Here is a 15,084-nt window from a genome sequence, read left to right on the forward strand (position 1 = left end):
AATCAGTATAAATATCAGCACTTCTGCACACATTTACCATCAGACAGAAGGACTCAGCTCACAACAATCATCCAGACCAGGAGAAAGAGTCAAACTTGAGCCTCTCAAAGCCTCCTAAGATGAAGACGTTCAGTGTTGCAGTTGCAGTGGCCGTCGTGCTCACATTCATCTGTGTTCAGCAGAGCTCTGCTGTCCCAGTCACTGAAGTAAGAACTTGACTTTAACCAAGTGTATTAGCTTACAAGCGGCAAATATTTGTTTCAATGCTACAATGTGGTTTCTACTGCACTCAATTCATTAGCAGGAGCTGGAGGAGCCAATGAGCATGGACTATCCAGCAGCAGCACATGAGGAGGCATCAGTGGACTCATGGAAGGTAAGTAACACTAACTGAATGAATGTGGCCAAATTACTTCAGCTAAATGAAAGTGTTTGTTAGAGCAGGTGAAAATAAAGAGCAGTGATGCTGCTGCAGATGAACTCTGTGCTCACTGCTCATGTCTCTTGTGTTTCCCACAGATGCTGTATAACAGCAGACACAAGCGTGGCATCAAGTGTCGCTTTTGCTGTGGCTGCTGCACCCCCGGTATCTGTGGAGTTTGCTGCAGGTTCTGAGGATTCCTGCTCCAACAACCACTCTGTATTAACAAACTGTATGTCACAGACAATGTGTGAGATTATACTGTTTTAGTCACATTGTGTCCTCAGTTACTGCCTCAACTACAGGCTTGTATTACACAGTTTATCACAATAAACTTTATGGTCATTTAGATATAATGTGCAGGTGGTTACATATGGTTAAAATGATTCAAATGCAGTAAGTATACACGTTTTTCATATAAATATAGTCCATAACTTGATTTGGTCTGTAGCCCACATAATTAAACACTTTAGTGACATAAAACATGTGAGTTTTGATGTTATGTACTGTATAGCCTGTATAATAAATAAATATGTAGCCCAATAAGTATAAAATCCAGAAAGCTACACAACATGGGGCGGTTCATTTACAAACACAGGTCTAAATTGAGTTTCACACAGTTTTTGGTTAGAAAATAATCAAATTGTTAAATGCTTATGTAACACCCGTCCCACAGAGGGGCCCTGGGTTCCTGTTGTTACTTTCCTACTGATACTCCCTTTTTAATGCTTATGGTACAAAATATGCAATAAAACTACACTATATGGAAATAAATCACACACAAGCAGCTCAATTTCCACTTTAGTGAATGATTAATTAATAACACAAAAGAAAATAAGTAAAATCAAAGTTTGTTAAACAATGGTATGGTATCTACTTCAACAGAAACAAAATCATCACATAATATTGTGGGCCCACACGCACTCTCACCAACACACACACACACACACACACACACACACACACACACACACACCTCAAGTGCTACAGTCTTTCTGCTAGCAAACCCCTCGTTGCAGGCCTGAGTCGTGGCTCGGGTGCGTTGGGACCTAAAACAATATGGTCGCTTCACTTGTTGCCAAGCAGTAAAATAAAAAGCACGTGCAAACAGTACTCACACCTCCAGGCAGTTCAAGGGGATAGCAGGGGAAACTGGGTCAAGGCTACCAGCAGGCCGCGGCAGCAGCACTCAGTCGTCCTCTCCACCTGCTCCCACGTGAACACATAACTTCAGCACACCAGTAGAAGGGACCTCTCTGACACGCCAGCAAGACGTCCGTCTCCTCCTACTGAATCACACAACCCCGCTAAATGCCAATTCACATGAGATAACATTCAATCTTAGCATTAGCTTAATTAATAAAACAGAGCAGAACAAGAGCTTAGCGAATATGCTAGCGGCTATGTTAGCAGTTGTGCTAGCGGCTAATCGCGGTTAGCAGTTAGTCCATTTTACACAATAACATAGGGTACAAGTGTCAGACAAAATTCACATTTACCTCACAGTAGGGTACAACAGCTTTTCACTCCAGTTAACTATCCGTCAATCCGAAAATATGTCTGTCGCCCTTCTATGAACTCTGCGTTCACTCGACACTGTTCAGCTCTCGTCTCTCTCGCTTCCTGCAGAGTGCACACGGCTCCCCACTTGCTCCCACCCCCTCTACCTGAGACTACTTCAGGGTTCACTGGAGCTGTAGTACATATCAATACCGTATCAAAAATAATGACATAAACCTCAAAATACAAATAAAAAGGTTGTGCATTTAACTGACACACATCACATACCTTACAGGCATTTGTATACACATTATTGAACACAGTGAACATTTGCATTTAACTATCAATATAAATGAACTATTTAAAGAAATTACCTATTTATATAGCCAGGGCTACACTTAAAGTACACAAAATGTCAGAAATCTGCACTGTCATGAACAAAAATTTAAACCTAATTTTTCGTGATTTGTTGGATTAACCCTCTGAGGTCTGAATCCCAGGCTGTGCACATCAACATCACAGATTTGTACAAATAAAGTTTATAACAAAGACATGTTAAATATTAAGCACTGAAAACAGCTTGGTTGTTGTTGTTTGGAACGTCATTTAATGCATGTTGTTTGGTTGCCATAGTGATGCCTTGATGCTAAAATGACATCACAGCATTTAAACATGTTTTGGTTGAAAACATCAGCATATGAAAACAGAACTGAAGAGACACTGCAACCAAAGCAGACGACTAGTGAAATTTCTACGTTTCCCTGAGGATTAACTGCTCTGCAATTTACCAAGAACTAAAGTAAGCTCAGATTTCAGTTTATAAACTTAAGATCATTTACTTAAATATAAAGCCTGATTTTCCTGCTGGCCAGGACAGTATTTATGTACTTTACATTGTGAGAAACTGAGGCTACGTCCACATGTACACGGCTATGTTTGAAGCTTTGTCTATGCATTTGGGCCTCTCGTCCACACCTAAACAGCATATTGAGTCACTGAAAGGTGAGATTTTTAAAAACTCCTGCCAGGGTGGAGATTTTTGAAAAGTACGTTTTTGTGTTTATGTGTGGACGAGGAAAACGGAGATTTACTCAGGCAATGTCAAAAGTGTGCGCCGTTTTTGACGTCACGCTGTGGCCACGTTATTGTTTACATCAGATCAATTTCTACAATGGCCGATGTAGACAAAATACTGTTGCTGTTAATCTTAGTATCTGCAGTTTTTACACGCTTACATATACACACACAGTTACTGTGCCTCCATTTAGAAAGACAGAGGCATCAGAGTGAGCATCAGACGTGGCTTCTACATTCAACACAGACGCTCTCACAACCCAAATCCTGACGTCGGTTTGGAATAAATGTAATTTAAAAAAAATTACATTTATGTATGCTATATGCATTTTGTCCATTCCAAAGTTGTGAGTGTATACCAGCCAAAATGCTGTCTTTAGTTATTAACATTTGCAATGATGAAGGCACTTGAAAGTAACACAAAATTAGCTGCCTTCCAGAAAAAGACAAGAACTTTTCAGAAGTACGTAAGGTTTTGTGAGGTTTTCCTCCCAAGCTTCTGGACTTCTGATTGGCCAACATTTCTACACAGTTAGGATTTGGCATGTTCTTGACAGCGTTTGACTTTGTTTTTAGGGTTTACATGTGGAAGGAGATATTTTTTCAAAACTGCACATGTGGACGGGATTTTTGTTTTGTAAACGAAAAAGGAAAACTCCTGTTTTCAAAAATGCCCGTACGTGTGGACGTAGCCTAAAGTTATCACAAAAAAAGCAAATTCGCTGAACATTCTGAGTTGAGGTTTAGTGATCATTGTTGTTTTGTGTTCCTTGTAGTCAAAATGAATGGAAGAGGAGATGAATCACAAAATAACCGTAATGGTAAGCACATGTACTCAGTCTTGAAATTGATGAAAAACTGATTTTCAGCAGATATTTATGAATGCTAATTAAAAGATAAAATGATCTTGCAGGCCGACAGGTTAACCCAGAAAATCTTCCAAGTGGAGATCAGGAACCGGCTTATGAAGCAGCTTATGAACCTGTTGGTGGATTCTGGGGTTTACTGAACAGTCTTTATCGTGCTCTCTATAATATCTATTTTTCGAGGCTGAATGAGCTGTTAGATGAATTAGAGGAACAATATGATGTCTTTGACATTGACAATCTCAATGACGGCAATGTTAACAATGTAAACATTAACAATATTAATGTGAGAGACAATAATGCCAATGTTGACAACAATGAACTGGATGATGATCATAATGATGTTGTTGTCGACATTGAAAATGATGATTCTGATGAGGCATTTGAAGACTGTGAGGATGTTCACCAGTACATCCCTGAAGAGGATCCTCAGCCAGGTCTATCCAGGAGGAGGCCTAGAGAGATGGATGAAGAAGATCTGGAACCAAACAAAAGATTCAGATGGAGCGAGGAGTTTTCTGATGATGACTCTGACTTCATCTCTGCCTGCGACACTGATAGCGAGGGCTGTCCTCATGCTGGTAATATTGCTGATGAGGACGTCAATCAGCAGGTACCAGAAGAAGAACAGCTGCCTGTTGGATCCACGAAAAGGTCCAGAAAGGAAGATGGAGATGAAGAAGAGCCTAATACCAAAAAATCCAGGCTTGCAAACTCCGAGAGCAGTAGTGATGAACTTTTTGAAGACGCACTTGAAGAGCTTGACAACCATGAAACTGGAGGCTCGAGGAAGCGGTCCCGAGAGGATTTTGAGGAAGAAGAGGAAAACTTGCGTGTTTGCAAATTTCGGAGATGTTCAGATGAGTCCACCAGCACCAGTGATGACAACTAACGCTATTCGACGGCGTTTTCAGTATCCTTTTAGCAGGCTGATGGCCTTCTCATGTGACCCTGAATCTTCCTTGCAGGCTGCAATAAGCTGGGCATACACTGTGCGATTTCTTCAGTCGCGTTATTCAGCTCCTGCTCAAACTGTCCGATTGACTCGCAGGGGCTAGAAGTTTGTAGGTCACGATGCAGGGTCTCACACTATACGGCCCGATGCTCTGTGCGACCTGAGTGCTCACACTGTGCGTCCATAGCATGAAGGTTAAAACACAAAATCTTACACTATTTTCACGGTTGTTGCAGTCGCGATAATTTTGTGAGGTCACGTCGAAAAGGCTCTGATGACCTTGCCAAAGTTCTACAAGTCGTGCCTCCATCGCTTGTGTCCAGATCACACGCCGCACTGCCGTGCTGTTCCGTCTTTTCGCTTTTATTTCTGTGTTTGCGCGTGCGCAGTGTGAGAAGCTGCGTTGACACCCTCACGATGGCCGTCAGGATTTCAAACAGGTTTGATTTCACGACCAAACGCTTGATGATTGGGAGCTGGTCGTGAGGTGTTAATCGCTTCTCGTTACCCCATTTATACGATGCACGACACGTGATTAAGGCCAAACTCGGGCCGATCCCAAAACGGTCGTGACGACTGAAAAATCGGCTCAAAATGGGCCAAAATCGCGCAGTATATGCCCAGCATTAGGCTGCCGGGGATTCCCATCATGCACTGGGTGTTTCCTCTTCACCCTCTATGTGTTAATAGACCTCTCTGTGCTGAATTGTACTTGTTTTTAACCTCTGTCTCTCTTCCACAGCATGTTTTTATCCTGTTTTCCTTGCCCTCCCCAACCGGTCTCAGCAGATGGCCGCCTCCCTGAGCCTGGTTCTGCTGGAGGTTTCTTCCTGTTAAAGGAGTTTTTCCTTCCCACTGTCGCCAAAGTGCTTGCTCATAGGGGTCATTTGATTGTTGGGTTTTTCTTTGTAAGTATACCTTACAATATAAAGCGCCTTGAGGAGACTGTTGCTGTCATTTGGTGCTCTGTAAATAAAATTGAATTGAATTGAAAATTGAATGGATGTCACTGTGTAGAGATATTCCCTCCATAGAAGGCTTTAGACCCAAATGCAGATTCAATGCACATGGTTAAACTATTTATAAGACTTTGTTTAAAGAGAGGGAATGGAGAACGTGGCTAGAGCTAGGAGTGTCAGCAGAGAGCAGGAACCAGAGGAAAAGCTATCAAGAGACTGATCACCTGGGTCGTGATGGGAACAATCCAACGGGAATTCTTCATCCATCAGTCAGCGTGATGCCTAAAACTTTATTCAGATGTAAATATATTACATTTTAAATAAAGATCATTGAAGAATATGAAAAAAATCATCAGTGTTTTTAATGACACTGCATTTCATTCATGTGTGTCTATTGGACAGTGTTGTAGAAGTTACAGGAGATAGGAATCAGTTCCAGCTTGGCCTGATGTTTGATCACGTTTGGTTGGACTGGCTTTGAGCCTGCTTGTGATATGCTACATCCACATGATGCAGCTACTCGAGCTTTTTGAAGTGTCGTGAAATATTTTTGCTTACATGTTCTGCAGAACTGATGCAGCGCACATATAGTACAGATCAATGTTCCCTCTAAGCTGCGCGTGCGTGCGCAATTGCGCACTGCTGGCACGGTCTCTGCGCACAGAAAATCTGTGTTGCGCACAAAAAAATTAACCTGAATTGAAATTAAAATTAATACTTTAACAATCCTGTTTTGCAGTGTTAGTCAGTGAGTGACTGGCTGCTCCCATATTGTATTAGAACGATGCCACCTTATCCCATAGTCCAGCCAATAATGCGATTTACATTCGTATATACGCAGCTAATCAACGTGGTTGACAGGCTATGACAGCGTCCTTATGTGCTGACACCGGTCTTTTAGCTGGCAAAGCGGCGTGGCTGATGTGGAGTGAAGCCACGTTAATGACAACGTGTCATCTCCAACCATTGGAGATGTGAGCAGGACAGACGGAACAATTGACGGAAAAAGTGTGGACTTTATACCAGTTTTTAAATTGTGTTGATAGGCCACGTAAAACCAGAGTTGTGATAGAAAAAATATATGCAATGTTTGGTTTTCTTCCTGAATACTATCGTTATTTATATTTACTGCGGAATAAACGGTAAAAACGGCGTTTTATAGGAAAAAAGGCTCCAAAGCACTCTCCACTCTCCGTGAGCAAAAACAAACTCCACCCCCTCTCCCTTTCCTATTCGTCCAAAAAGTACCATGTCGACCAATCAAAAAATGATATGGCAACGTGGCATCTAGTTGTTAAGAAACGGGGAAGTTTTAGGAGTGACGGCGGTGTTTTGATATGTGAGACATTTGCACGTTTAGCGCAAATCTTGTGTAGTTAGTGTGTAGTGTAGTTTTGTTGTGTGTGTCAGAACAATGAGGCGAGTACTGAATGTTACAGGTGTTACAGGAGTGATACATCTCCTGTTGTCAGGCCTGCAGGTATCAGGCTGTTGTTCTCCTTTATCTCATAGTGGACAGAAATTATTTTTTCGAGTGGCACAAACAATTTGTGTGGCATCAAATTTGATGCAGAACAGCTGATTGTTCTGTAAATAGTTTGAAATGTTTATTTAAAAATGCCTTGGCTGCATTTTAAAAAAAAAATAGCCGCAAAAATCTTTGTTGTTTGCCAAACTGAGTTATTTTTTTGAAGAAGTAACCATATAATTAATTGCCCAGCATTGGTCATTATATACTGTATTTTGCAGACAGAGAGTTACAGGACTCTCTCCCAGACCACAGACTCATAATACAAGTCAGAGCTTTTTTTTAAAAAGAAAGAAAGTTGTGTTTTCAAAATTGAAGTTCAAGTTATTTTTACTTCCAATAGTGTTAACGTACTACACAGGTCAATGACTAGATTTTTTTTACATTTTCATTGTAAGTGGGCTAAATCAGTTAATTAAAAGTAGTCTAACATAAATGTAAATGCTGTAATTTGATTATTTTAATAAACCATGTAACTTGGATGGATTAGATGCCGGCGCGACCACAGTGCACACGTCTGATGTCGCTCACAGTGGTCCAAGGGATCGCTCAGGGAGTTTGTATGTTCGCTCAGACACGTGAAAAATTAGAGGGAACATTGGTACAGATATTATCTGAAACAGCATTATACAGTGTTACACCTAATTTATAGTTTCACCACAGTGCAACGTCTCTCAGTATTGTTGAGATGTGTTCTATTATTATGTCCAGTATCAAATTTCTGCTGTACGCAAATCTTTCTATTCTCTCTTTTTCTTCTATGTGAGGGATTCCTGCATTAATCATGCAGCCTAGAAACTTCATATGCACACTGATAGGTTTGTAGCTTAACCCGATTCGCTGGAACGTTGAAGACAATGTAATTACACAGCAAAGCAAGACATGAGTAGGCAATGTTCTTTATGTTTCCGTGCACGGGGAGGCCTGTCTGGAGCCAAGTGTCGTTCCACCCACTTGACCTCCGTCAGACTCTCAGCCAGGTTCCCCATAGAACTCCTTTTATTGTGGTTACATGAATATGCATAGGGTCATTAACATATAGCATATAACATTAACATACATAGGTATACATGTGAACAAAGAATACCCTGTGTGTGTGTGTGTGTGTGTGTGTGTGTGTGTGTGGGGTCAAAGCATGACCCATATATGACTTCCCTAAACCTGCTGGCCTGGAAGTCCAGCAGTTCATCTAAACAAAAGGCACCTAGGCTACGTTCACACTGCAGGTCTTAATGCTCAATTCCGATTTTTGATCAAATCCGATTTTTTGTCTGCTTGTTCACACTACACATAAAATGCGACATCAAACGCGCTCTAGTGTGAACGCCAAAGCGTCGCATGCGCAAAAAGAAGATGTCACACACAACTCGCTCCGTTTAGACCCAGAGCAAACAATATTGTTTGACTGATTGCCCTTAATATAAAGACTTGGACTTTATGTTTCCAAATTTTTGCTTTAAGTTATTTTGTTATTTGCATAATAATGTAGATGACCTAACAATGATCCGTTTTGCTGTTTTAGAGGAGCGGTGCTTCAAAGGATAGTTGCAGATTTCTGTCAGAATCTGCAGAAAATACAGTAAAAATAAAATGTTCACATTTCTCCAACGTGGTCTTCCTAACAGTTTCGCCGGATGGCAAGAAACCGTTCGCGATGTCCTATCGGGCGCTTCTCCGGCGCTGATAATTGGCGTCTGTCTTGTGTCAGTGACGTAAAGACGGATTTAATGCGACTTGACCGCTCACACAGCAGTCGCTTTCTAAAACATCGGATACGATCGGATTCAGTACCACATACTGAAAAGTGACCCAGATCGGATTTGAAAATATCGGATTTGTGCCGTTCACACTGTCATACCGTGATCGGATATGAGTCGCATAGGGTCAAAAAATCGGATTTGATGCGCCGCCTGCAGTGTGAACGTAGCCTTAGACTACAACACGTTTATCCTACCATAAAACAATAAAACAAGGTACGACCTCTCCCATGCTCCCAGAGTGTGGGTGTGAAAGCCAGAACACTCTGTAATGCACACAAAGCCTTTTACAGCCTACTGAAGATCACACATCCTATCACTACACAATCGATTATACACCTCTAAGCATATATGGTTAAATATTCCTAAGCATAAATGACAATCAACATTACAAAAACCTAACATTCCCCTTTGACAGTTATGCTAGAAAAGTACCCAGTTATGATCACCTCATGTCTGACAGTGTCAAGGCAAACATTTTATACTCAGCATATGTCAACGCACACAGTCTGACAAATATATTAGAAGTTATCCAAGTTCTCATCCAATGGTAAACTGCATCCTACGAGCAAACAAATGAATTGTTAATGGTCAAAGAGAAATTAACATTTTCAAGATCACTCCAGCTTGGTGGTGCTCCTCCATAAGACATGTAAATCACACGCCTCTCTGCAGAGTGGTTTAAGTTCTGCAGGGCGTCATAAATGTCTCTTCCAGTTGTTTCCATCACTGTTCATAGGACCAGAGTCCAAATGTATGTAGAATAGACATTCAAACATACCAGTTGAGTTTGTTGTTTGTCAACATGGGTCTCAGCTATTGTGAAAGCTGCAGACCTCTTCAGCACTCTAGTTTTATGGCCTCTACCAACCTCCATCACCTCACTTCAGGCCTCCTTGTCCTGTGGGGATACATATCCTCCATTGTCCATCCTCTGCAGGAAAACCCTCTATGGAAAGGGTGCTGGATCCAGTTATCTTACTGCTGTTATGATCCCAGCAGTCTTCAGTGTGTCATCGTATACACAGTACAGTGACACAGCATTAGGTGATGTTCATAGGAAACTGCTGTCATCACCACCATAGCTTCTGGTTCCTGTGCTTTTCACAGAATCATGATGCCATCCTTGGACTCCCTCTGCGCTGTCGTTGGAGCTTGGCACGCTCCCCTCATCCTTTAGGTGCCCGTCTGTTGTCCACAATCTCCTCTGTTGGCCTCTGGAAAGCCCCTTGGCACAGCTCTCATTCCAACGCAGCCGTGGTCCTTGCTGTGGCTGTGGATCTGATCTCATGATGGGCCCCAAACAGCTTGACCTTTGACCTCAACCACTGCCTGGGCTGTCAGCTATGCCTGGAATGGGTTTGCTTCTCACTGGGCCTCCGAAGATTTCTCAGGAGATTCCTTTCAGCAACACTCTGACTGCTGCACCTGTATTTCCTTGCTAGGAGGAAAACTTATATCTGGAAAGCATGTAAACCATCATCAAACCACATTCTTTAGTTCAGTGAGCTTCATTTATGGACCATCAAAGCCTCATCTGAACATGGATGCACCACTTTACATAGGTTTAATACCCGTAAATGAACTGTTAATCACACAAATCACACAAAAATCATAAAAACATAGTTTAGAAAACATAGTTTCATGTAATTCATGTAATTCTGACCCTTCCTCTTGACGCATGGACACTCCCATGAGTCAACTCATCAAACCTAGATTCCTGTCCTAAAGAAAAGGTTAGCTAGATCACGTCCCAGGCAACATCGGCATCTCCTCTGGAGTAGCTCCGTAACCCTGCAATAAAAGATGTTAGCGTTTTGCATATTAAGTTTGCTTAAAACCCGGCTCCGCCAGGAGCCTGCATACACACCATCATGGCCTGGAAAACAAGATCTGGAAGTGAAATCAAACTTCACACTTATAAACAATTGTATCATAAGAGTAATAAAGCATTCAGCATCAACAGGACAAGTATCATGTGCAGGTTTTCTCAAATTAGAAAAATACAATTATTGCGATAATTTGCCTCAGACACGGATCATCCCATGTACTCAGTTAACATTAATGTAATCAGTGACTTCCTTAAGCAAAGTCACTCCACGTATTTAACACTAGGAGCTCAGTAGTGGCCAGCTAATGAGCCCCATATTAAACTATTCCATAAACACTGCATCTCTTATTTACTTTCTCATGTGACTTGTCCGTCTCTGCTGAATCCTCTACATGCACTCTTAGAAAAAACAAACATTAACAACACACATGGACAGTCCTGGTGGTCAGGCACAGGTCGACAGGTTCCAGAGGTGCTATAAAAGGTCCCTAAAGTTAAGCCTGCTGTAAAAGGAATGACACTGGTTTCAACACAGGATGTGTTTCACGCTATTTTCACTTCTCCCCATAATATTCAACATTTTCCCAAGAACACAGTGTAATAGCATAATCAACATATAGCCTGTAAACACAGTTCCCTTTACTCATAAACCCAGTACTCCTGTAGTAAAAGAACATTAACCATTAGTGTGTCCTGCTGTAACTCACATAATCAAATACATGATTAACTCTCTGCTGTAGAAAAGAAATGTAAATGTTAACGCTGCGCACAAGCCCATGAATAACACACCCCTGATAGATTCACAAACACAGAAAGTGGCATCTAAAAGTTTAAATCGTCACGCAACCTAGGATGCTGCTGTCATCTTCCTGCTCCTGTAAAAAGAAACACACATAGATTCATCCGCACCTTTGTCAGGTGGAGGTTAACTTCGCACCGTCGTGTTACATCAGTAAAGTCTTGTCAGCTTTTATCAGCTTTTACCAGTCAATCAGTTTTTTTTTCTCTTCCACTCATTCATTCATACATTCATTCATTCTTTCTTTGCTGATACTGGAATCCATCGTCGCGTTCCGTTTCCACCCTCAGCAAAATGACGTCATTTCAAAAAGAAAAGAAGAATTTAGATCGGATTACCTCGCTGAATCCTTTTTTGGGCAGGGACCTATTTTCTATTTGTCCCAAATAAGTGACTTTCTCCTGAGCCCATTTTAATGGAGAAGCCCACTTGCAACAGTTTTCTCGACGACGTGTCGTATAGCGCTTCTGTTGTAATCGTGCAGATCGGCTCAAACAGGGCTCATCAAACAAAACTTTCAGTGCACTGTGAAAGTATCAAAATAAAAAGGCCTCGTTAAGTCATGACACACGCTCCTCATCTCAGGAGGGTAAATCATACTATTGGCATGATTTATCATACCATCATACTAATTGGCAGGCTCAACTTCACAACAAAAGAAAAATCATCAGCTAGATTAATTCCAAACCAACCATCAGCCGCACAACACACAACATAACCCTAATATGTTATTAGATATGAGTTTAATCCCCAGGTCTGTGCTTTTCACTCATTTAGGCCACAGACCCATCTTATTCAGTTTTTCATTTTCCCCGTCATCATAAAACATGTGACATGTTGTCATGCATTTCACAAAAGAAGTTTGTTCTTATGTATTCCGAGTTGTGTGTCTGGGTGCAGGATTCACTCGCACATCACAACAGGAAACTCAGTGTGTTAGAGTCTCCACTCTAACACACTCCAACACATCCCATTCACTCCTGCTAGAATTCAATCACCTTTCATTAATCTAAGAACCATGAGTGGTTTAAGGTGGTCAGATCCTTTGACTCTCTCGTTGACTCTTGTCAGCTCCTTTGTGATGGTTGACTGAGGGAAAAGGTGCTGGTATTTATACTCATTTGCTCCACTGCTGCCTCGTCACTCAGAGTACAGAAACTACTGTTGCTTAGGGAACACGCTTGCATCAATAGGACTGGGGAAACCCATATATTTAAACATCCGAAGAAAAGGTCAAAGTTCATGCCGACTGAGAAAAGTACAGATTTTCTCATTCCTCAGGAATTTCCCATTCCCAGAATTTCATAGCATAGGAAAATAAAGAATTTTGCAATGTTCCTGAAATCAGGTAGAGTAAGAGCTGTGAGTGACGAGGCAGCAGGGGCCCAAATCAGTATAAATATCAGCACTTCTGCACACACTTACCATCAGACAGAAGGACTCAGCTCACAACAATCATCCAGACCAGGAGAAAGAGTCAAACTTGAGCCTCTCAAAGCCTCCTAAGATGAAGACGTTCAGTGTTGCAGTTGCAGTGGCCGTCGTGCTCACATTCATCTGTGTTCAGCAGAGCTCTGCTGTCCGAGTCACTGAAGTAAGAACTTGACTTTAACCAAGTGTATTAGCTTACAAGCTGCAAATGTTTGTTTCAATGCTACAATGTGGTTTCTACTGCACTCAATTCATTAGCAGGAGCAGGAGCAGGAGGAACCAATGAGCATGGACTATCCAGCAGCAGCACATGAGGAGGCATCAGTGGACTCATGGAAGGTAAGTAACACTAACTGAATGAGTGTGGCCAAAGTACTTCAGCTAAATGAAAGTGTTTGTTAGAGCAGGTGAAAATAAAGAGCAGTGATGCTGCTGCAGATGAACTCTGTGCTCATTAGGGCTGCACGATTTTGCATAAAATGAGAATCACGATTTTTTTGCCTAGAATTGAGATCACGATTCTCTCACGATTTTCTTTTCCAATATAAATATTTATTGCACTTATTAACTGCACATCAACTTCGAACAGTTGAAACTGAACATAAAAACAATAAATAAAAATAAAACAATAAATGCCTCACATTTTGTGGTTGCCGCAAAATGTTGTACTACTTGAAATTCTGTCTCCACTGCTGTTCTCGACACTGTGTGTATAGAGCAGGTAGTGCAACAATAGAAAAATAGTTGCGGGACGGCAGTGTGTAGCGTTTGTCTAGGGTGTTGATCATTTTCCTAAATCCCTCGTTCTGCAGTGTTGATATATCTTTGGTCAGGTGATAAGTAATAGCCTCCGTAATTTCTTTGAGCCTGCGGGAGTTTGACGTGTATAGGGAAGCGCTGTATAAGATTCCCGTTATTGATGTTTGGGTGGTTGACTGGCATAAATTTTCTCTTGTTACTTTCTCGTCATCCCTGACGTGTTCTCCGATGTTTTTTCCCTGCCAATTTGAGCATCACGGCACAGCTTCTGTATCACTGGTATAAGGCTCCGCCCATGTCATTTGTTGAGCAGGAAGGGTGAGCGCTTGTTTTCATGCAGATTACGTCCCGGATCAAAATGCGGTACAATCGTCGTCGTCTTTTTTTTTTTTTTTTTTTTAAATCGTTGTCATTTGGAAATGAGATCGCACATAAGTATGAATCGAGATCGCGATTTTCTAACGATTAATCGTGCAGCCCTAGTGCTCATGTCTCTTGTGTTTCCCACAGATGCTGTATAACAGCAGACACAAGCGTGGCATCAAGTGTCGCTTTTGCTGTGGCTGCTGCACCCCGGTATCTGTGGAGTTTGCTGCAGGTTCTGAGGATTCCTGCTCCCACAACCACTCAGTATTAACAAACTGTATGTCACAGACAATGTGTGAGATTATACTGTTTTAGTCACATTGTGTCCTCAGTTACTGCCTCAACTACATGCTTGTATTACACAGTTTATCACAATAAACTTTATGGTCATTTAGATATAATGTGCAGGTGGTTACATATGGTTAAAATGATTCAAATGCAGTAAGTATACACGTTTTCATATAAATATAGTCCATAACTTGATTTGGTCTGTAGCCCACATAATTAAACACTTTAGTGACATAAAACATGTGAGTTTTGATGTTATGTACTGTATAGCCTGTATAATAAATAAATATGTAGCCCAATAAGTATAAAATCCAGAAAGCTACACAACATGGGGCGGTTCATTTACAAACACAGGTCTAACTTGAGTTTCACACAGTTTTTGTTAGAAAATAATCAAATTGTTAAATGCTTATGTAACACCCGTCCCCACGTTCTATTAAGAGGGGCCCTGGGTTCCTGTTGTTACTTTCCTACTGATACTCCCTTTTTAATGCTTATGGTACAAAATATGCAATAAAACTACACTATATGGAAATAAATCACACACAAA

General features: G+C 41.3%; 2 protein-coding genes and 1 pseudogene across 3 annotated transcripts; all 3 read left to right on the top strand.

The window, feature by feature from the left end:
- Nucleotides 1-47: 47 nt before the first annotated feature.
- Nucleotides 48-770, top strand: LOC120442666 (hepcidin-like). Of its 2 annotated transcripts, none has more exons than XM_039619597.1 (3): nt 48-206; nt 302-376; nt 520-770. In XM_039619597.1, the coding sequence occupies exons 1-3, from the start codon at nt 120-122 to the stop codon at nt 613-615; spliced, it is 258 nt and encodes an 85-aa protein (XP_039475531.1). In that variant the 5' UTR covers nt 48-119; the 3' UTR covers nt 616-770. The 2 variants fall into 2 exon arrangements, with proteins under 2 accessions (XP_039475531.1, XP_039475532.1); XM_039619598.1 differs by having other exon boundaries at nt 305-376; nt 520-651.
- A 1,546-nt stretch (nt 771-2,316) lies between these two features.
- Nucleotides 2,317-4,755, top strand: LOC116309956. Its single transcript, XM_039619592.1, has 3 exons — nt 2,317-2,720; nt 3,772-3,816; nt 3,909-4,755. Exons 2-3 carry the CDS (start codon nt 3,777-3,779, stop codon nt 4,751-4,753), a joined length of 885 nt encoding a protein of 294 aa, XP_039475526.1. The 5' UTR covers nt 2,317-2,720; nt 3,772-3,776; the 3' UTR covers nt 4,754-4,755.
- An 8,115-nt stretch (nt 4,756-12,870) lies between these two features.
- On the top strand, nt 12,871-14,640 carry LOC120442665 (annotated as a pseudogene).
- The last annotated feature ends 444 nt before the right edge of the window (nt 14,641-15,084 follow it).

The sequence above is a fragment of the Oreochromis aureus genome, linkage group 11 (assembly GCF_013358895.1).
Source record: "Oreochromis aureus strain Israel breed Guangdong linkage group 11, ZZ_aureus, whole genome shotgun sequence".
In the NCBI taxonomy this organism is placed as follows: Eukaryota; Metazoa; Chordata; class Actinopteri; order Cichliformes; family Cichlidae; genus Oreochromis; species Oreochromis aureus.

Coding starts and splice junctions, on each gene's coding strand:
- LOC116309956 (XM_039619592.1), top strand. CDS start 3,777: ATGAATGGAAGAGGAGATGAATCACAAAATAACCGTAATG. Junction 3,817..3,908: donor ATCACAAAATAACCGTAATG/GTAAGCACATGT, acceptor ATGATCTTGCAG/GCCGACAGGTTAACCCAGAA.
- LOC120442666 (XM_039619597.1), top strand. CDS start 120: ATGAAGACGTTCAGTGTTGCAGTTGCAGTGGCCGTCGTGCTCACATTC. Junction 207..301: donor CTGCTGTCCCAGTCACTGAA/GTAAGAACTTGA, acceptor TCAATTCATTAG/CAGGAGCTGGAGGAGCCAAT. Junction 377..519: donor CATCAGTGGACTCATGGAAG/GTAAGTAACACT, acceptor TGTTTCCCACAG/ATGCTGTATAACAGCAGACA.